The sequence below is a fragment of the Bombina bombina genome, chromosome 3 (genome assembly GCF_027579735.1).
Source record: "Bombina bombina isolate aBomBom1 chromosome 3, aBomBom1.pri, whole genome shotgun sequence".
Classification (NCBI taxonomy): Eukaryota; Metazoa; Chordata; class Amphibia; order Anura; family Bombinatoridae; genus Bombina; species Bombina bombina.
In genome coordinates this window covers 1,248,176,999-1,248,201,613 of record NC_069501.1, presented here as the reverse complement: position 1 = coordinate 1,248,201,613, position 24,615 = coordinate 1,248,176,999, and the positions used below count along the sequence as shown (strand labels likewise).

General features: G+C 36.3%; 1 protein-coding gene across 2 annotated transcripts in view; it reads left to right on the top strand.

Moving 5' to 3' along the window:
• The window catches only part of ARRB1 (arrestin beta 1), a 621,679-nt gene that overhangs the window by 326,861 nt on the left and 270,203 nt on the right, over positions 1–24,615 (top strand). For both annotated transcript variants that reach the window (XM_053708767.1, XM_053708768.1), the window contains exon 2: positions 8,777–8,807. In XM_053708767.1, coding sequence (XP_053564742.1) covers positions 8,777–8,807 — 31 coding nt within the window. The remainder of the gene's footprint in view (positions 1–8,776; positions 8,808–24,615) is intronic.

The window sequence follows — 24,615 nt, the reverse complement described above, 5'->3', positions numbered from 1 at the left end:
ATATACAATATACTGTATCCCACAAAAGTGAGTACGCCCCTCACATTTTTGTAAATATTTTATTATATTGTTTCATGTGACAACACTGAAGAAACGACACTTTGCTACAATGTAAAGTAGTGAGTGTACAGCCTGTATAACAGTGTAAATTTGCTGTCCGCTCAAAATAACTCACACACAGCCATTAATGTCTAAACCATTAGCAACAAAAGTGAGTACACCCCTAAGTGAAAATGTCCAAATTGGGTCCAATTAGCCATTTTCCCTCCCCGGTGTCATGTGACTCGTTAGTGTTACAAGGTCTCAGGTGTGAATGGGGAGCAGGTGTGTTAAATTTGGTGTTATCGCTCTCACACTCTCTCATACTGGTCACTGGAAGTTCAACATGGCACCTCATGGCAAAGAACTCTCTGAGGATCTGAAAAAAAGAATTGTTGCTCTACATAAAGATGGCCTAGGCTATAAGAAGATTGCCAAGACCCTGAAACTGAGCTGCAGCACGGTGGGCAAGACCATACAGCGGTTTTACAGGACAGGATCCACTCAGAACAGGCCTCACCATGGTCAACCAAAGAAGTTGAGTGCACATGGTCAACATCATATCCAGAGGTTGTCTTTGGGAAATAGACATATGACTGCTGCCAGCATTGCTGCAGAGATTGAAGGGGTGAAGGGGGGGTCAGCCTGTTAGTGCCCAAACTATATGCCGCACACTGCATCAAACTGGTCTACATGGCTGTCGTCCCAGAAGGAAGCCTCTTCTAAAGATAAAGCACAAGAAATTCCACAAACAGTTTACTCAAGACAAGCAGACTAAGGACATGGATTACTAGTGTCAAGCTTGTGTGACGGCAACCAGGTGAGGAGTACAAAGACAAGTGTGTCTTGCCTACAGTCAAGCATGGTGGTGGGAGTGTCATGGTATGGGCCTGCATGAGTGCTGCCGGCACTGGGGAGCTATGAATGCCGACATGTACCATGACATACTTAAAGGGGCAGTCTAGTCAAAATTAAACTTTCATGATTCAGATAGGGCATGTAATTTTAAACAACTTTCCAATTTACTTAGATTATCTAATTTGCTCAGTTCTTTAGATATCTTTGTTGAAGAAATAGCAATGCACATGTGTGAGCCAATCACAAAAGGCCTCTATGTGCAGCAACCAATCAGCAGCTACTGAGCATATCTAGATATACTTTTCAGCAAGTGATATCAAGAGAATGAAGCAAATGAGATAATAGAAGTAAATTAGAAAGTTGTTTAAAATGATATGCTCTTTCTAAATCACGAAAGAAAAATTTTCGGTTTCATGTCACTTTAAGTAGAGCATGATCCCCTCCCTTTGGAGACCGGGCAGCAGGGCAGTATTTCAACATTATAACGACCCCAAACACACCTTCAAGATGACCACTGCCTTGCTAAAGAAGCTGACGGTAAAGGTGATGGACTGGCCAAGCATGTCTCCAGACCTAAACCCTATTGAGCATATGTGGGACATCCTCAAATGGAAGGTGGGGGAGCGCAAGGTCTCTAACATCCACCAGCTCCGTGATGTCGTCATGGAGGATTGGAAGAGGACTCCAGTGGCAACCTGTGAGAAGCTCTGGTCAACTCAATGCCAAAGAGGGTTAAGGCAGTGCTGGAAAATAATGGTGGCCACACAAAATATTGACACTTTGGGCCCAATTTGGACACTTTTGTTGCCAACTGTTTAGACATTAATGGCTGTGTGTTGAGTTTTATATATATATATATATATATATATATATATATATATATATATATATATATATATATATATATACACACACACACACACACACACATACACGTTGATTGGAGTAGTTGTGTTAGTCCAGTAATTTAGATACAGAAATAACAACTTTTTTTACTGGACTAACTACACATTTATAAGTAGACAAGCTTTCGGAAGATTCCTTCCTTTCTCAAGTTTGAAGCAATACTGACCAATCCATTCTCTTGGTATCCTTTGTTGAAGCAGCAGCAATGCACTACTTCTAACAAGTTGAACACATTGATAAGCCAATGAAAAGAGGTATATTAAAACTAAACGAATACTGAATTTGTGTTATTTTACATTTTGTTTTCATTTAAACAAATGTAAATGTTTCAAAACTACAGGTGAAAAGTTCAATACTTACCTTAATGTGCTCTGGAGAGTATTAGCCCCTTAAGAAACATAGATTTGTGTCAGTATTATTTTGTTTTCTTTCATTGTTGTGGTGCATTCATTAAAAAAACTAATGCACATCTCTAGTGTTCTTTTTGGTTTTAAATATATTTTTAAAAATACAAAGAACATATTCAACTATGCAAAGAACTTTGGAATGTAAAACATTTACGGTAAATACTGAGTAAACACATTTTTTAAATATTAGAATTGAATAAAAATGTTTTTTCATGTTTTCAAGTATTTGACTGGAAAGGGCTCCAAAGTTTATATATGTGTGAATAAGAATATGTATATACATAAGTATATATGTGTTCTTTTGTGTATATATGTATATACATATATATATACATATATAGATACATATTTAAATACATAAATGCAATCACATATATACATATATACACATATAACCCATACACATATTTAGACATTGGACAAAACGAAATGGATGGCGCTGGTCTTGAGGTATAGTTCATTTCTAATGATAGATAGAAATGGACTTGATGTACAAGTTAAATCCGTTATAATAATGTGCAATATACTCACTCCTTCAGTAGTGTGAGTCCTGCTTCTAAGGTATGTCTCTCTCCAAAGGAACAACAAGGTGATTTTCAACAGGGCTGGAAAAGGATTAAAACCCCATCAGCAGTAAAGTAATAACTTAGGTTGAAAAACAAGTAGTAACTTACTTATACAAAGTAGAAAGTCCGGCTCGTCACAGGAAAAAATGATTCAAATATAAGAGATAAAAAAGGTTTATTTTAGCTCTACGCGTTTCAACGCTCAAGCGTCTTTTTCAAGAGCATAATAATAATATTGCTCTTGAAAAAGACGCTTGAGCGTTGAAACGCGTAGAGCTAAAATAAACCTTTTTTATCTCTTACATTTGAATCATTTTTTCCTGTGACGAGCCGGACTTTCTACTTTGTATAAGTAAGTTACTACTTGTTTTTCAACCTAAGTTATTACTTTACTGCTGATGGGGTTTTAATCCTTTTCCAGCCCTGTTGAAAATCACCTTGTTGTTCCTTTGGAGAGAGACATACCTTAGAAGCAGGACTCACACTACTGAAGGAGTGAGTATATTGCACATTATTATAACGGATTTAACTTGCACATCAAGTCCATTTCTATCTATCATTAGAAATTAACTATACCTCAAGACCAGCGCCATCCATTTCGTTTTGTCCATTGTTTGCACAGTCCTTGGGGAGAGACTAAGGAAGGGCAGCGGTCATCTTTTTATTCTAACAAGGAGAGTATTGTTTTTTAGCACATTGTGTTGAGCATATCTGTTTTTGTTAACATCTAACTTGTTTGCCACACATATTTAGACATATATGTATACGATATATCTTTCCCCATTCAAATACCTTGTCATATACCATACACATATTATTCCTTAAAAAAATGTGTTTCTATGAATAGTTTTTATCAGATAGTGTATATATGAGTGTAACAGTTTATTTTAATGTATTTATGTTGTGATTTTTTTTTACCCTTAACCTTTACGCAAGGTCTTCAGTCTCTCTAACCCGAGAAGCTCAGTTTAGTTTGAGCTTGAGCAAACATGTTTACATTCAGCTTGTAATACCCGCCTAAGTTAGTGTGGTCGCAATACTGCTTATCGCGACTCACGCAAACATTAGCGAGCCATTTGTTATCTAGCCCACAGTAACTACACAAGTATTCATACTGCACACAAATATATATACTGTGTGTGTGTGTATATATATATAAAGTTCAAAGTAGACAAGCACTCCAGAAATCCAAATCACATGCCCAGGGTGCAGCAGATAGGTAAATAGAAAGTAATGAAGAGTGCACTCAACAGGACTTTTCAAAGTTTTATTCCAATTATGTGAACGTTTTCGGGGGATTAGCCCCTTCCTCAGACATACAAAATACAATATGATTATACATACATGATTATACAATATTGTATTTTGTATGTCTGAGGAAGGGGCTAATCCCCCCGGAAACGTTCACATAATTGGAATAAAACTTTGAAAAGTCCTGTTGAGTGCACTCTTCATTACTTTATATATATATATATATCAGAATGAAAAGCAGCATGGGGAATATTGATTTTTTCTTTCCTTTTATTTCAATAGGGAGCAAAACTTAATGAATGAACCATGTGACAGTAAAAAAGCAAAATGAGTCATCTCGTACACATAAAACCGCACTTAGTGTGTCACTATAACCTCCAAGAGCATATGACATCATGCCATAAAAACAGTCATATTTCTTGTATTAGATTTGACATCCTTGTAGACAGAAATTTTATAAATAATTGCAAAATGTATCAAATATAAATAATGTACGTTCTAGGCAAATGGCACACATTCTGTGTCCTTTATTACATTCAAATCCATTTTAACATGTATGTCTAAAATTATCAGTGAGAAAACACAGTACAGCAATAGCACTGAATTTCAGGGACACTTCAATAAAATATATATATATATATATATATATATATATATATATATATATGTCATCCATATATAACCATAGTGTTTATACCTATATATGTCATCCATATATAACCATAGTGTTTATACGTATATATGTCATACATATATAACCATAGTGTTTATACGTATATATGTCATCCATATATAACCATAGTGTTTATACGTATATATGTCATCCATATATAACCATAGTGTTTATACCTATATATGTCATCCATATATAACCATAGTGTTTATACCTATATATGTCATCCATATATAACCAAAGTGTTTATACCTATATATGTCATCCATATATAACCATAGTGTTTATACCTATATATGTCATCCATATATAACCATAGTGTTTATACGTATATATGCCATCCATATATAACCATAGTGTTTATACGTATATATGTCATCCATATATAACCATAGTGTTTATACCTATATATGTCATCCATATATAACCATAGTGTTTATACCTATATATGTCATCCATATATAACCATAGTGTTTATACGTATATATGTCATCCATATATAACCATAGTGTTTATACGTATATATGTCATCCATATATAACCATAGTGTTTATACGTATATATGTCATCCATATATAACCATAGTGTTTATACCTATATATGTCATCCATATATAACCATAGTGTTTATACGTATATATGTCATCCATATATAACCATAGTGTTTATACGTATATATGTCATCCATATATAACCATAGTGTTTATACGTATATATGTCATCCATATATAACCATAGTGTTTATACTTATATATGTCATCCATATATAACCATAGTGTTTATGCCTATATATGTCATCCATATATAACCATAGTGTTTATACCTATATATGTCATCCATATATAACCATAGTGTTTATACCTATATATGTCATCCATATATAACCATAGTGTTTATACCTATATATGTCATCCATATATAACCATAGTGTTTATACCTATATATGTCATCCATATATAACCATAGTGTTTATACCTTTAGGCATTTTTTGCCTAAAAAAATATGAATATGTAATCTGTTTAAACATTCCAGTATCAGTTGTGCACTTTCTACTGATGCTAAGTGGCTTATAGGTGATACTTCCCGCATATGCTTAGTGAGCATCCGTAGGAAGAACCTGTCAACCAATAAACATTAACAGGAAGTATCTATCGGCCAATGAGCATTAGTAGGAAGTACCTATCAACCTATCAACCTTCATCTTTCATGATTCAGATAGAACATGCAGTTTTACACAACTTTATTTACTTATATTATCAAATTGTCTTCGTTCTCTTAGTATCTTTTTTCAGGATTGTGCACATGTCTGCAACACTATATGGCAGTGGTTTGCAATAATGTTATCCATTTGCCAGAGCACTAGATGACATCACTGTTTCCTGCCATGTAGAGCACCAAATACCTACCTAGGTATCTCTTCAATCAACACGGGAACAAAGCACATTTGATAATAGAAATAAATTGGAAACTTTTTAAAAATGCATCAAAAATGTAATATAATGCAAGAAAGAAGAATAAAAAGGACATAAAACCCAATTTAAAACAACTTTCCATAATAATTCTATTATAAAGTTGATTTATTCTCTTAGTATCCTTTGCTGAAGGAGCAGCAGTGTACAACTGGGAGCTAGCTGAACACATAGACTTGATGATTAAAAACTCCCCGCCGTGAATAGAAATCATGTAAAATCTTTGGGGACTTTTTTGAATAATATTTATATAACGTATATGTCTCTCCTACACATACAGAACCCTGCATAGCTGTATAAATAGCTCACATGGTAAAATGGGCCTCACATTACTGACGAGACTTCTTAGATCATTTCAAAGGGGAACTTTAGATCATCAGGGCCCTTATACGGGCCAGATTATGAGTGGCATGCCAACAGCTAGGCGCAAGCGAAAAGGGGTTTATCACGGCTGTTTGTGCGCATCTGGTACAACGCTCTTATTACAAGTTGAAAGTTAAAAGGACAGTCTACACCAGAATTTGTATTGTTTAAAAAGATAGATAATCCCTTTATTACCCATTTCCGCAGTTTTACACAACCAGCACAGTTATATAAATATACTTTTTACCTCTGTGATTACCTTGTATCTAAGCCTCTGCAAACTGCCCCCTTATTTCAGTTCTTTTGACAGACATCCATTTTAGCCAATGAGAGCTGGCTCACCTGAACTCTACGTGCATGAGCACAGTGTTATCTATATGACACGCATGAACTAACACCCTCTAGTGGTGAAAAAACTTTTTAAAATGCCCTGAGAGAAGAGGCGGCCTTCAAGGGCTTAGAAATTAGCATATGAACCGCCTAGGTTTAGCTTTCAACTAAGAATACCAAGAGAACAAAGCAAAATTGGTGATAAAAGTAAATTTGAAAATTGTTTAAAATTACATGCTCTATCTGAATCATGAAAGTTTATTTTGGACTAGACTGTCCCTTTAATGCAAACACTTGAGTGCAATTGCGATTTACGCTAGAATGATTATTGTGTCCTCAGAACCCTGGTTAACTGTTTCATGAAACAAAAAAGTGTCAACCCCCTCCCCCCAAAAAATACATTACAAAGTACAGTTACACTCATAATTACACCATCTAATAAAAGGTATTGGAAAAAAAATTCACAAAAAGTTATAAGGTCTCAAAGATATGAGGTCTCAGGTGTTAACAAAAAGGCAGGTAAAGGGCTTTAACATTGAGATACAAAAATATACATGTCTAAATATGCATATCTATGTGTGTATATATATATATATTTATATGTATGTTTATATGTATTTACAGACATATATACATATAAACACATAAATACATATGTATACATATATAGACGTATATATAAGTGCATTGGAGCCCTTTGCTGTCAAGTATTTACTAAAGTGTTATAGTGTGTATTTACTGTAGATATTTTACATTCAAATGTTCTGCACATAGCAGAATATGGTCTATGTATTTTGAAATCTATTTTTAATATATATCTGTATATATATATGATATCTATATCTATCTATCTATCTATCTATCTATCTATCTATATAATGTATGTATGTATGTATATATATATATATATATATATATATATATATATATATATATATATATATATATATATATATATATATATAGTGTACCAGAATACCATCAGATATGTTTAGAAATATGTATTTATGAATAAATAGAACATATTCTGCTATGTAAAGAACATTGGAATGTGAAATAATATTTTCATGTCAGGTTAGTGCACTTGAGAATATGCAATCGGCTTTGCGGGCGAGTATGGTGTTTTTTCCCCCCACTTTTTTTGCTCCACTGACTTTGATTGGGAATACGGTAACGTGATCTCAATATTCAAAGTTCGGCTTTTTGCACGCATTGAGTTAGCACAGAAGCGGAAACTTTTTACTTTTTGAACTTGTAATACGAGTGCTTCCCCAGGCACGCAAAAAGCTTACTTATAATGGAGTTAGCACGGGAGCGAAAGTATTAAATACCACTCCACTTGTAACCTGGCCCTTAATGTGTTCACAGTGATCTTTTTTACCTCCTGGAATGTATTAAATTATTTCTAAATAGCTCATTTACCTTAATTTTGTCCTTTGGAATATCTGCTTTTGCCTTTTGTATCCCCACTTATACTGAACATTTCATTACAAGTACTTTTAAATTGCATATGTTGTATAGCATACAAGGGTGGTTTTGTAAGGGTTCCACAGGCCTTCAAAGAAAACCAAATATACATAATCAGTGAAAGTAAAACTTAATTTATTGATCCAGTATTGATGACGACGGCCTAATGTGTTTGAATGTAGGATTTTTCACTTAATCATTAATATTAATTCAAGTTGTGTACTATTAACCATTTCATATTATTTTGTGTTATTTCTTTTAATTAACATGTTTTTAATATCCAAACAATTAATTGCAAAGATAAACATTCTGATTTTGATATACAGTATATATATACTTTGCACATCTCTCCTTCAACATTATATAAAATCTTTAAAAAGAATGTGTTTATCTTTTTTTCTCTTGAATGTGTTTCCTTTATTGAAATTAGTGTTTTTTTATTTTGCAGAGTATTTAAGAAGGCCAGTCCTAATGGGAAGGTAAGCCTAAGATTTAATATTTTCCTCTCATTGTGCAGACGATATGTCTAATAACATGGGTACGCACTAACCTTTGACTAATACAGACTTCAGTAACGGTTCCTGCCAGCCTAAAGAGGGATGCCATCGTCCCAGTTGTACTTTTTTCCTTTTGTTATTTGATCATTTAAAGTCACCCCTTGAAATTACTTTAGTTATATTAATTGCTACATAAAATGTTGCTTTGTCTTTTACTCCTAAGAGAAAACACTGTGTAAATGAACGTTGGTAGTTTGTTTGCCCTTGTAGCTAAAATGTGCATGATATGTACATATGGTAAATAACTGCATGCACTGGCCTGAGGTGCACTGAGATGGGGATTTTCTTTCTAATTTCTTTGTTATTTGGAAGAGCTACTTGATTCTATAGTAATTAGATTACATTTTCATATGACATTCAGACTTTGGTTGCCATGGGGCAAGGGGTATATCTAAATGGCTGAGGACAGTCTAAAGCTGGGGTCTCAGTAGTCTGCTGCTGGGGTCACAATGATCTGGAAGAGAGATTTTTTTTTCTTTCAGTCCGTTATAAAGTGGGACTACAGCTCCCATTTTTTTGTAAACAAAAAAATGCTAATTAGCATAAATGTACATAAATATATCATAATTAAATCTGCTAGAACTGATTATAAATGATCATTTGTTTGTGTTTGTATTTAGATTGGAACACACTTAGACATTTAATAATCTATTTCTTTATTTACTCTATATTATCTGCATTTACCCAGAGCTACCAACTGCTCTGCATAATGCTTAACTGGTTTCGGAGCTGTTTTTTATAAAAGTCCAGGTTTCCAAAGTGAATACAGGGACTGCCCAGCCCTACCCACTGCCGGCCCCAGCTACCCGAAACCCTCCTATGTAACACTGTACTGTGACTCCACCCCTGCAGGTCATGACTGAGCCCACAACCCACCCATGAGTCTCCCTTATATAGCTTTAGCCTCCCAGTCTTAGAAGGTATTAGTGACATTCTGTTAGGTATGTTTATCTGAACCTTAGCAATACTGTTTATGTAAAATACTGTATGTGGGAAAGACAGGGGGTAGTTCTTATTTGGGCATTTTGGAGTAGACTTGGGACGTTTTTTAAAGCCTGATATACCATTGAAGTATGATCTATGGAAATTGCAGAGTGTGCTTAACTGTTTATACTTTAAATCAAAATGAGACTGATTTCCTAGATCATGGATTTCAAAATGGCAGCCAACAGTTTTTATGACCCTTGGTAAAAATAGAATGTTTGCCATCATTTTTGTGGTCCCATAAAAAGTGAAACAATAAATGTATGCTTTGAGGATATCTGATTGGTGGGCATCTAAGGAAATATATAGGTAATTATTGAGAGTTAGAATATATACAGCTCTTTTCAAAATCAAAAGTATAAGGCAAATAAATCTGTGTGAAATAAGTACACCTGCTATTCAGAATCATGTGTGTATGTTGTGACGCAACCCATGCTTTATCAAGCACGTAGATTGTTGCAGGGAACAATGCCATCTTACATTTCTCATTAGGGGCCTTATATTTAAAAGCTTGCAGCTTAGGTGATATAATCTGACTCCTTGTCAGTACGGAGAGGTCTCTAAAAAAATGTTAGAAACACAAACTTTAGTTTAAAAGATGTTTATCTCATTATGCAGATTTTTCACTTAATCATTAATATTAATTAAAGATGTGTACTATTAACTGTTTTATATAATTTTGTGTTATTTTGTTTTAATTAACATGTTTATAATATCCAAACAATTAATTGCAATGATTAACATTCTGATTGATATATATATTAGGATCTGTAGTCAGACTTTTAAATATACAAAGACATTTCCAGTGACTCGGCTACCCAGAATTATAATTAGAGAGACATATCACAGCTGCCCTAGATATATGCGTCAAAGAAAATGCATTGTTTATTTACAAAGTAAACATGCTAAACATACAAATCACTAACGGCTAGATTTAGAGTTTTGTCGGTAAGGACCCGTGTAGCTAACGCCGGCTTTTTTCTGGCCGCACCATAAAAATAACTCTGGTATTGAGAGTCTACAGAATCGCTGCGTTAGGCTCCAAAAAAGGAGCGTAGAGCATATTTAACGCAACTTCAACTCTCGATACCAGAGTTGCTTACGCAAGCGGCCAGCCTCAAAAACGTGATCGTGCACGATTCCCCCATAGAAAACAATGGGGCTGTTTGAGCTGAAAAAAAAACTAACACCTGCAAAAAAGCCGCGTTCAGCTCCTAACGCAGCCCCATTGTTTCCTATCGGGAAACACTTCCTACGTCTGCACACTCTAACATGTACCCAGAGTCTAAACACCCCTAACCTTACACTTATTAACCCCTATTCTGCCGCCCCCGCTATCGCTGACCCCTGCATTATATTATTAACCCCTAATCTGCCGCTCCGTAAACCGTCGCTACCTACATTATCCCTATGTACCCCTAATCTGCTGCCCCTAACACCACCGACCCCTGTATTATATTTATTAACCCCTAATCTGCCACCCACAATGTCGCCCCCACCTGCCTACACTTATTAACCCCTAATTTGCCGAGCGGACCGCACCGCTACTATAATAAAGTTATTAACCCCTAATCCGCCTAACTAACCCTATAATAAATAGTATTAACCCCTAATCTGCCCTCCCTAACGTCGCCGACACCTAACTTCAATTATTAACCCCTAATCTGCCGACCGGAGCTCACCGCTATTCTAATAAATGTATTAACCCCTAAAGCTAAGTCTAACCCTAACACTAACACCCCCCTAAGTTAAATATAATTTTAATCTAACGAAAATAATTAACTCTTATTAAATAAATTATTCCTATTAAAGCTAAATACTTACCTGTAAAATAAATCCTAATATAGCTACAATATAAATTATAATTACATTGTAGCTATTTTAGGATTAATATTTATTTTACAGGCAACTTTGTAATTATTTTAACCAGGTACAATAGCTATTAAATAGTTAAGAACTATTTAATAGTTACCTAGTTAAAATAATAACAAAATTACCTGTAAAATAAATCCTAACCTAAGTTACAATTAAACCTAACACTAGACTATCATTAAATTAATTAAATAAAATACCTATAATTATCTACAATTAACCTAACACTACACTATCAATACATTAATTAAATAAAATACCTACAAATAACTACAATGAAATAAACTAACTAAAGTACAAAAAATAAAAAAGAACTAAGTTACAAAAAATAAAAAAATATTTACAAACATAAGAAAAATCTTACAACAATTTTAAACTAATTACACCTACTCTAAGCCCCCTAATAAAATAACAAAGCCCCCCAAAATAAAAAAATGCCCTACCCTATTCTAAATTACTAAAGTTCAAAGCTCTTTTACCTTACCAGCCCTGAACAGGGCCCTTTGCGGGGCATGCCCCAAGAAGTTCATCTCTTTTGCCTGTAAAAAAAAAACATACAATACCCCCCCCAACATTACAACCCACCACCCACATACCCCTAATCTAACCCAAACCCCCCTAAAATAAACCTAACACTAAGCCCCTGAAGATCTTCCTACCTTGTCTTCACCCTGCCAGGTTCACCGATCGGTCCAGAAGAGCTCTTCCGATGTCCTGATCCAAGCCCAAGCGGGGGGCTGAAGATGTCCATGATCCGGTCGAAGTCTTCATCCAAGCGGGGCAGAAGAGCTCTTCCATCCGATTGAAGTCTTCATCCAGGCGGCATCTTCTATCGTCATCCATCCGGAGCGAAGCGGCAGCATCCTAAAGACCTCCGACGCGGAACATCCATCCTGCCCGACGACTGAACGACGAATGACGGTTCCTTTAAATGACGTCATCCAAGATGGCGTCCCTCGAATACTGATTGGCTGATAGGATTCTATCAGCCAATCGGAATTAAGGTAGGAATATTCTGATTGGCTGATGGAATCAGCCAATCAGAATCAAGTTCAATATGATTGGCTGATCCAATCAGGGCTGGTAAGGTAAAAGAGCTTTGAACTTTAGTAATTTAGAATAGGGTAGGGCATTTTTTTTATTTTGGGGGGCTTTGTTATTTTATTAGGGGGCTTAGAGTAGGTGTAATTAGTTTAAAATTGTTGTAAGATTTTTCTTATGTTTGTAAATATTTTTTTATTTTTTGTAACTTAGTTCTTTTTTATTTTTTGTACTTTAGTTAGTTTATTTCATTGTAGTTATTTGTAGGTATTTTATTTAATTAATGTATTGATAGTGTAGTGTTAGGTTTAATTGTAGGTAATTGTAGATATTTTATTTAATTAATTTAATGATAGTCTAGTGTTAGGTTTAATTGTAACTTAGGTTAGGATTTATTTTACAGGTAATTTTGTTATTATTTTAACTAGGTAACTATTAAATAGTTCTCAACTATTTAATAGCTATTGTACCTGGTTAAAATAATTACAAAGTTGCCTGTAAAATAAATATTAATCCTAAAATAGCTACAATGTAATTATAATTTATATTGTAGCTATATTAGGGTTTATTTTACAGGTAAGTATTTAGTTTTAAATAGGAATAAGTTATTTAATAAGAGTTAATTTATTTCGTTAGATTTAAATTATATTTAACTTAGGGGGGTGTTAGGGTTAGGGTTAGACTTAGCTTTAGGGGTTTAGAAATTTATTAGAATAGCGGTGAGCTCCGGTCGGCAGATTAGGGGTTAATGTTTGAAGTTAGGTGTCAGCGATGTTAGGGAGGGCAGATTAGGGGTTAATACTATTTATTATAGGGTTAGTGAGGCGGATTAGTGGTTAATAACTTTATTATAATAGCGGTCAGGGCCGCCACTAGAAATTTTGGGGCCCCTGACTCAACCATTGATCAGGGCCCCCCCCCCACTCCCCCACTCCTTTGACATGTGCAATTTTTGACGAAGTGACTAAAACGTATATGCACTTTATTCTTAATTGTCTATTTAAACTTGGAAATGTTGTAAAGGTAGTAACATACACACACACACAGACACACTCATACACTGAAACACACAAACACACTCACATATAAGGATTCACATGTAGACACTCTAGCAGACACGCAAAGAAACACACACAGACACAGACACCCAAACACTAAGCACTTGTTTACATTGACCTGACAAGTAATGAGGTAAACTACAGTTTTGTAAAAAAAAAAAAAAGGAGATTTAGAAAACAAAATATGGAGTTCTGATTATCTTTTTGTAAAGGAAGATGACAACTAAATTATGACAACAGCATGCAGTGGCTAAAAGGAAGGGCCCTGAACTGCCTAAATAATAATATAAAGGTTAAATGGTGGATTGGTTACTTCCAGAAAGGTCTTGTTAGTCTCAAAGTCTGTAGAAAGATGTGAATAATTAGTAGTAAGGTCAAAATGTCCTACAGACAATGGACACACACACACACACAAACTCAAACTTGCACATACACCCAAGGAAACACCAACAGAGACAGCCTCAGAAAACACACAAAGACATACACACACAGAGAGACAACCGCATAAAAAACACAGAAAGACATACATACACACACTCTCACTGAGACATCCACAGAAAACACACAAAGACATCCACACACCCACACAGAGACACCCACATAAAACACACACCCTCACAGAGACATCCACAGAAAACACAGACATACACACCTACCCTCACAGAGGCATCCAGAGAAAATACACAAAGACAAACATACACACACCCTCACAGAGACACCCACAGAAAAAGCTCAGAAAAAGCTCAAAGACATATGCACACACCCTCACAGACATCCACAGAAAATGCACAAAGACATACACACCCACCCTCACAGAGAGACCCACAGATAAAAAATACATACACACTCATAGAGACACAAACCAATGCACAAAGACATAAACCACAGAAACACTCACAGGAGGAAACATTTATGCACCTTGCATCCCCTAAATCAACAGTGTGTGACATGCATGATAAATATTTTTTTAGAAATTAAGAGATCTTTTTTAAAGAATCATATTTGTGCAAACAAAAATAATTCTGTGAATGCAAAATTGTACATTAATGAGCTGGGTAGATGGCTATATGAAGAAAAGTACCTTTAAAAGGTTGACATATGTTTGTTTGTTTGTTTTTTCCCCATTTTCCCCAACCAAGAGCACCACTTCAAATATAGTGTACAAATTTTCCCAGCTGTCAGCTGTACTTATGGATTTTGAAAATGCTGTACTCTATATGGTCTTGGTGGGACCATAAGCTGTGGTACTCATACCATTAGATCTGGTTAAATGCAGGATTTAGGCTTGTTGGTATGCATTTCAAAATTAAGTCAGCTGTAGTATAAACTGAACAGTTTTAAGTTAACCTGTCTCATTTCAAACACTGAGCAATCTTAGTCTGAGAGTATAAAATTTTATGCAGATGTAAAAATCGTAGATAAAATGCCTCCTTGCATCTGGAAAGTCCTTGCATAAAGGGGCAGTAAACTGGAATGTAATATATATATATATATATATATATATATATATATATATATATATATATATATATAAAGGGCATCTACCATTTGTGTATTGAGGAGGAAACATTTCTGCATGGTTTTAAATATAGAATTTCTACAGCATTGTCAAATAATCATAAATACACTGCTGCTAAAAAATGTGTTTTTATGGACCCCTATCCCCACCAAACAACTACTACCACACTGAAGTTACAATCCAAAATTGCACAAAGAAATAAAAAACATTTGCTAAGTAAGTCCTACCTCCTCTGCAAATGAAAGTGATCTGCCCTCTGACTCAGGCACACACTGTACAAAGTGCCAAGTCTGTCACACACTGCGCATAGTAGTTTAGTGCACACTAAGAAATCCTCTCAAATGTTAATACTTTACTCCTTGTAATAACATTTCCCATGCTCAATTAGCACTCTGCTGTAGTACCCCCTGATGGCGGCCCTGATAGCGGTGCGGTCCGCTCGGCAGATTAGGGGTTAATAAGTGTAGGTAGGTAGCGGTGACGTTGTGGGGGGCAGATTAGGGGTTAATAAATATAATATAGGGGTCGGCGGTGTTAGGGGCAGCAGATTAGGGGTACATAAGGATAACTTAAGTAGCGGCGCTTTGCGGTCGGCAGATTAGGGGTTAATTATTGTAAGTAGTTGGTGGCGACGTTGTGGGGGGCAGATTAGGGGTTAATAAATATAATACAGGGGTCGGCGGTGTTAGGGGCAGCAGATTAGGGGTACATAAGTATAACGTAGGTAGCGGTCGGCAGATTAGGGGTTAAAAAATGTAATAGAGTGGCGGCGATGTGGGGGGACCTCGGTTTAGGGGTACATAGGTAGTTTATGGGTGTTAGTGTACTTTAGAGCACAGTAGTTAAGAGCTTTATGAACTGGCGTTAGCCCAAAAAGCTCTTAACTACTGACTTTTTTCTGCGGCTGGAGTTTTGTCGTTAGAATTCTAACGCTCACTTCAGACACGACTCTAAATACCGGAGTTAGGAAGATCCCATTGAAAAGATAGGATACGCAATTGACGTAAGGGGATCTGCGGTATGGAAAAGTCGCGGCTGAAAAGTGAGTGTTAGACCCTTTTTTGAGTGACTCCAAATACCGGAGTTAGCCTAAAACCAGCGTTAGGAGCCTCTAACGCTGGTTTTCACGGCTACCGCCAAACTCCAAATCTAGCCGCATATTAGATAATATCCTACAGGCAATATTTTATTTATTTATTTAATTCTTTTTTTTTTTGCTGAACAAAATTACAAATTTAATTTAAGTAAACTATGTGCTTTGATAAAAAAAAAATACCAATTTTAAATACGCGAAGATTTATCTGTAAAAAATTTTTTTTTTGTGATTACGCATTCAGTTAAATTTCTCATCTGTACGGCTTTAAAGGGACACTGAACCCAAATTGTTTCTTTCGTGATTCAGATAGAGCATGCAATTTTAAGCAACTTTTTAATTTACTCCTATTATCAATTTTTCTTTGTTCTCTTGCTATCTTTATTTGAAAAAGAAGGCATCTAAGCTATTTTTTGGTTCAGACCCTGGACAGCACTTGTATAACCCAGGTTGTTCACCAAAAATGGGCCGGCATCTAAACTTACATTCTTGCATTTCAAATAAAGATACCAAGAGAATGAAGAACATTTGATAATAGGAGTAAATTAGAAAGTTGCCTAAAATTGCATGCTCTATCTGAATCACAAAATAATTTTTTTGGGTTCAGTGTCCCTTTAAGCTGACTTCTCAGGCTCTCTGAATTAGACTTTTTGTGTTGCTACTGAAGAATCTATTTTGAATAGAAACAATTTTTTTTTGTCCGTGTTGTTTTAGGACACAAATGTTTTCATATATTATTAGATCTCTTTTTGTCAGACAAGCGTTCTAAGGATTTTTGTGGTCTTTTAAACTCAGCCAAATGAAATGCTTTTATAAAAAAATGATTCAGCCTCTTACCTCTCATGGAGTATTTTAATTTGTTTACAATTCATTAAAGCAAAAGGAAATTCCCATAAGATTTTATGGCTAATCTAATATGTAGTTTAACCCCTCTCATGCCGTCATAGCAGTATGTTGTAGCCCTCTTTTGTACCTAAGGGGTTAAGATGTCCAAATTCTTAAGGGATTTCAGATTTTATGAAAGTGACACTGCATTTCACAGTCTGTTTGTATGAATGTATTTTTATGTTTATTTATGGGGGGGGGGGTTTAACCCTGCTGGCTAAAGAAATGTCAATAGGTACATAAAACATATGTGTTATATATATATATATATATATATATATATATATAAAATGATGTACTGCATAATGCATAATACAAAAGTCAATCTGGAATCTGCTCATTAATATGATTTGCCTTTTGGTTAGTAAACATATGGGGGTAGATTTAACATGTGACGAGACCAATCTCGCCACTGTGCATTGGAGGGCCTGTTATGGAACATTTTTTGGGCTGGAGGTACATGGGCTTAAGGATACCCAGAGACTGCATGGAAATGTGGAATTTTATATGCTGGACACCCCATGTACTCTGTCTTATGTCCATGTCACCCTGTATCCATAAATACAGGATGGGTACAGGGTGTGAGTGCCTCTTGTGGGAGCAATTGTGACTCTATAAACCAAGTGGGCATAAAGGACTTAATAGTTAATAAGAGCTGTTATTATATTCTGTAATAAGATGTATTTTATTTTTGTTTCTAATCTGATTGTGTCTCAGGAGTCTGTCTGGGTAAACTGATTGTGTTCCTGTGTGATATGTTAACTAGACTGCCCAACATCAGATTGTCTGAGTAAACTTTCTTCCCCAGTTAATTAACTTGATATGTTAATCTGTTTTACATGTGAATAGACAATTGTTTTCTTGTGTTTGATTGTTTAATTGTTTATGCAATGTATCTTTATTGTATCCTGTAAAAGGGCGTTTTCCTCTAGCCATGGAGATAGTTGGATTTCTTCCCAATTATCTCCAGGATAGGGGGGAGGGGTTCACTGGTACCAAGGGGAGCATTTATGCCTGAGCCACTGCAATTGGCTAATGTACTATACTTGTCCACCAGGTGGGAGACCTGCTTAAATACCGGGCATGTAGCCCTCAATAAAGAGAGTCCTGTTTTACCCTCAAGACGGAGCTTGGTCTCGTGTTTGGGGGGGAATTGCTACTTTAAATTATTCTTTTGCCTGTTCCAGGAGAGAAGGATTACGTGTACTTTCCCCGTTCGGGGAATTAACTGGGTTTGTGTGTTGCTGTTCCCATATTCAGGGCATCTTTCATCTTGTATTAACCCTCGATATCCAGGTTATACCATAACATAACAGATGCTGCTTTCTACCCCTGAAGTTTCAGGTCTGCCTGAAATTTAAGTTAAGAAACAGCTTTTTTTTCATTGACACCCCCTGCTAGTGGCTGATTGGCTGCGAATGTGCAGGGGGCGGCATTGCACAAACATTTCACAAGAAATGCTTGTGCAATGTTAAATGCCCCCCCCCCCCAAAGGTTTTAGGTCTTTTTTCCCCTTAATATTTTTTGGGGTCAGTGTGTTAATATATTTTTTTTTCCTTTCATAAAAATTCAAAAGAAAATGGGCTAGCAAAACACTTGCATACAGGTGGGTTGCATTGCATGCATCTCATACCATTTTATCCCTGAGAGAAGGGAGAGAAAAGATGGGGAGGGGAGAAAAGGGAGGGAAAGCAAAGAAGGAAGGAAAGGAGGGAGGGAGGGAGGGAGGGAGGGAGGGAGAGAAGAGAAAAGTGTGGGGGGGGGGAAGGGGAGGGAAAGAAGTGAAAGAAAGAAAGAAAGAAAGAAAGAAAGAAAGAAAGAAAGGAGTGAAATAAGGGAGCAAGGGATGGAGTTGAGAGAAAGAAGGAAGGGAGGGAGTTGAGGGAGGGAGGGAGTTGAGGGAGGAAGGGAGGGAGAAAGGGATAGAAGGGAGAGGGGAAGGGAGGGAAAGAAGAATACAGTTTGAAACAATCACTGTCCTTCACATGCAACAACATACAGTAATTACCATCATTCAAGTAATGAAACTTTTTAAGTGTCAGTTTACAATTTACTCTGTGGATTCATGAATGCAGAGAAAGCTAGCTATTAGTAACTAACATACATTAGCGCTGAGATTTTATGATTAGATATCACATGAATGCAGAGAAAGCTAGCTATTAGTAGCTAACATACCTTAGCGCTGAGAGTTTATGATTAGACATCACATGAATGCAGAGAAAGCTAGCTATTAGTAGCTAACATACATTAGCGCTGAGAGTTTATGATTAGACATCACATGAATGCAGAGAAAGCTAGCTATTAGTAACTAACATACATTAGCACTGAGAGTTTATGATTAGACATCACAAGCTGATCCAAGTAGTGCACAGACGTATCCAGTCTGTTAGTAACTAAGACCTGCAATAAGCACTGCACTCGCAGACCCACCACAGCTGACAAGGGGAGGCAGCATATCGGCACAAGGTCTTCTCCTCCAGCCTCACCTTGTAAGCATATCCCCTGGGCAAGTTTCTCACTAAGAATGCTTCCACTGCAAAAATGCCGGCGGTTCTAAATGAAGCAACAGTTTAAAGAAGCACTACCTGTGAAGAGCGACCTTTATCAGCGCATGTGACTTGTCTTCTCTGTAAAAGTCTGCACTTTATCGCTCACTGTACTGTGTGCTTGCTTTTAGAGAGAGTATAGGGCAGATGTGCTGCCCCTCCCAAATCTGCTGTCCTAGGCACCGGCCTTGTTGGCCTAGGCCATAATACGCCCCTGCTTTATTATTACAGAAATGATCCTTTGTAAAATAAAAAAAATACTGAGGAAATTCATCAGTATTCATTTGTTTCATTAATTTTTTTTGGGTGGGTTAATACTTACCTTTTAAACGCTGGAGAGCCACGCTAACTGGATCCGCTTCTTGTCAGAGCCGCGGCTGCACTATCAGGAGACTTAGAGAAATCGGCTCCCAGGACCAACACTAAAGTTAAGGCTGGTACAGGGAACCAAATGCGTTAAGCCTGCTGTTAGCGCGGCTGAGGCTCTGGCAAGAAGAGGTTTGGGTTAACACAGCTCTCCAGCTCATTAAACGTAAATATAAAGCTACAAGTGAACTTTTTCACCTCTAGCGTTAAACATTTACACTTGTTTTTACGAAAACAAATGTAAACTTTTAACTAAAATTCAGAGTTCGTTTTCTTTAAATAAATATTAATAATACATTTCCCCAAATATTCATTATGAAAATTTTGGATGAAAATGAAAATTTCTCGGCTGCACAAGTCTACTTTTAAGTATATTTAAAGGGACATGCCACCCACATTTTTTCTTTTATGATTTATAAAGAGAATGCAATTTTAAACATCTTTCTAATTTACTTATATTATCTAATTTGTTTTATTCTCTTGATATTCTTTGATGAAAAGCATATCTAGATATGCTCACTAGCTGCTGATTGGTTGCTGCACATAGAAGCCTCGTGTGATTGGCTCACCATGTGCATTGCTTTTTCTTCAACTAAGGATATTTAAAAAATGAAGCAAAATAAATAATGGAAGTAAATTGTAATGTTGTTTAAATTTCTATTCTCTATCTGTATCATGAAAGAAAGATTTTGGGTTTAGTGGCCCTTTAAGCTTATTCAAAAGATATTTTATAATCATACACTCTTTCTGAATCATTAAAGTTTAATTGTGACTTTCATGTACTTTTCATTTTTATTCAAATGAACCTATAAACCTGATCTTTGAAGAATGCACTGCTTCTTCTAATAATAATTACCTGCTTTGAAATATTATGAAGTACTAATCACTGTGCTGGTAATTATTAGAAGAAAACAAATTAAGACCAGCAATTAAGACACAGCAATACATAAAAAAAAAATTGCCTAAAAAATAATTTATTTAAGCAAAAATATACAATAGCATGAATTCATCATAAATCTTTGGAAATTTTGGCGAAAGGACAGAAGCTTAATATAGTATTTAAACCATTTAAAATGCAGTAAGTAATTTAGTAATCGATCAATAAGCTCTAGAAATAAGTTTGGTTAACCAAAAAGACTGTGCTAAATATGAATAAATCCTCAAAAATTGTAGACCATAGAATGTTTTATTAAATTGTTAAAAAAAAAAAAAAAGCAGTCTGTCTAATGTTGTTTTGCATAGTTATGGGGCTAGTGAAGCTGGGGTCTGGGACTTAGGGGATAAATGTAGTGGAGAATGTCAGTTTAGGGGTTAATAGTGGTGGGGGCTTAGTAAAATTAACTCTAATAGGCATATAATAGGCATATATGTGCATCCACCAATCACCAGCTAGCTAATAGCAATACATTGCTGCCCTTGAGCCTACCTAGGCATGATTTTAAACAAAGGATACCAAGAGACTGAAGCAAATTAGAAAAAATGGAAGGTTGTATAAAGTTGCATGCTCTATCAGAAACACAAAAGTTTCATTTTGACTGTACTGTCCCTTTAAGGATCTACAAAGTGGTACAAGTATAACCTGTTGTTGTATAGGATGACAGCTTGGGCATAGTAAGAGCTATTCCCCTGCTCTATGTGCAGTAGATTACGAATTTGATTTATTTTTTAGCAATGGCCTTGGGTGCTTTAATTGGTGTTTGATGAAAACCAGGTAACAAAATGTTATCTAAGTTGAGTCGTCAATCCTGTTGTTAAATCGACTGCTCTTTTTGGTTTTCATAGAGAAAAAGTGATGTATTATAAACAAATCTTCCCACCAACATCTGAAGTGTAAACCAAACAAGAATGGAAGACTTAAAGGGACATGAAACCCAAACATTTTCTTTTGTGATTCCGACAGAGCATACAATTTTTAAAAATGTTTCCAATTTATTTCTATTTTCAAATTTGTATCATTCCCATGTTATTCTGTGTTGAAGAGATACCTAGGTAGCATCTAGAGCACTAAATGGTAGGAAATAGTGCTGCCCTCTAGTGCTCTTGCAAATGGATAACATTCTTACAGAACTGCTGCCATCTAGTGCTCTTGCAAATGGATAACATTCTTACAGAACTGCTGCCCTCTAGTGCTCTTGCAAATGGATAACATTCTTACAGAACTGCTGCCATCTAGTGCTCTTGCAAATGGATAACATTCTTATAGAACTGCTGCCCTCTAGTGCTCTTGCAAATGGATAACATTCTTACAGAACTGCTGCCATCTAGTGCTCTTGCAAATGGATAACATTCTTACAGAACTGCTGCCCTCTAGTGCTCTTGCAAATGGATAACATTCTTACAGAACTGCTGCCATCTAGTGCTCTTGCAAATGGATAACATTCTTACAGAACTGCTGCCATCTAGTGCTCTTGCAAATGGATAACATTCTTACAGAACTGCTGCCATCTAGTGCTCTTGCAAATGGATAACATTCTTACAGAACTGCTGCCATCTAGTGCTCTTGCAAATGGATAACATTCTTACAGAACTGCTGCCATCTAGTGCTCTTGCAAATGGATAACATTCTTACAGAACTGCTGCCATCTAGTGCTCCTGCAAATGGATAACATTCTTACAGAACTGCTGCCATCTAGTGCTCTTGCAAATGGATAACATTCTTACAGAACTGCTGCCATCTAGTGCTCTTGCAAATGGATAACATTCTTACAGAACTGCTGCCCTCTAGTGCTCTTGCAAATGAATAAGATTCTTACAGAACTGCTGCCATCTAGTGCTCCTGCAAATGGATAACATTCTTACAGAACTGCTGCCATCTAGTGCTCTTGCAAATGGATAACATTCTTACAGAACTGCTGCCATCTAGTGCTCTTGCAAATGGATAACATTCTTATAGAACTGCTGCCCTCTAGTGCTCTTGCAAATGGATAACATTCTTACAGAACTGCTGCCATCTAGTGCTCTTGCAAATGGATAACATTCTTACAGAACTGCTGCCCTCTAGTGCTCTTGCAAATGAATAAGATTCTTACAGAACTGCTGCCATCTAGTGCTCTTGCAAATGGATAACATTCTTACAGAACTGCTGCCCTCTAGTGCTCTTGCAAATGGATAACATTCTTACAGAACTGCTGCCCTCTAGTGCTCTTGCAAATGAATAACATTCTTACAGAACTGCTGCCATCTAGTGCTCTTGCAAATGAATAAGATTCTTATAGAACTGCTGCCCTCTAGTGCTCTTGCAAATGGATACCATTCTTACAGAACTGCTGCCATCTAGTGCTCTTGCAAATGGATAACATTCTTACAGAACTGCTGCCCTCTAGTGCTCTTGCAAATGGATAACATTCTTACAGAACTGCTGCCATCTAGTGCTCTTGCAAATGAATAAGATTCTTACAGAACTGCTGCCATCTAGTGCTCTTGCAAATGGATAACATTCTTACAGAATTGCTGCCATCTAGTGCTCTTGCAAATGGATAACATTCTTATAGAACTGCTGCCATCTAGTGCTCTTGCAAATGGATCACATTCTTACAGAACTGCTGCCATCTAGTGCTCTTGCAAATGGATAACATTCTTATAGAACTGCTGCCCTCTAGTGCTCTTGCAAATGGATAACATTCTTACAGAACTGCTGCCATCTAGTGCTCTTGCAAATGGATAACATTCTTACAGAACTGCTGCCCTCTAGTGCTCTTGCAAATGAATAAGATTCTTACAGAACTGCTGCCATCTAGTGCTCTTGCAAATGGATAACATTCTTACAGAACTGCTGCCCTCTAGTGCTCTTGCAAATGGATAACATTCTTACAGAACTGCTGCCCTCTAGTGCTCTTGCAAATGAATAACATTCTTACAGAACTGCTGCCATCTAGTGCTCTTGCAAATGAATAAGATTCTTATAGAACTGCTGCCCTCTAGTGCTCTTGCAAATGGATACCATTCTTACAGAACTGCTGCCATCTAGTGCTCTTGCAAATGGATAACATTCTTACAGAACTGCTGCCATCTAGTGCTCTTGCAAATGGATAACATTCTTACAGAACTGCTGCCCTCTAGTGCTCTTGCAAATGGATAACATTCTTACAGAACTGCTGCCATCTAGTGCTCTTGCAAATGGATAACATTCTTACAGAACTGCTGCCATCTAGTGCTCTTGCAAATGGATAACATTCTTACAGAACTGCTGCCATCTAGTGCTCTTGCAAATGGATAACATTCTTACAGAACTGCTGCCATCTAGTGCTCTTGCAAATGAATAAGATTCTTACAGAACTGCTGCCATCTAGTGCTCTTGCAAATGGATAACATTCTTACAGAATTGCTGCCATCTAGTGCTCTTGCAAATGGATAACATTCTTATAGA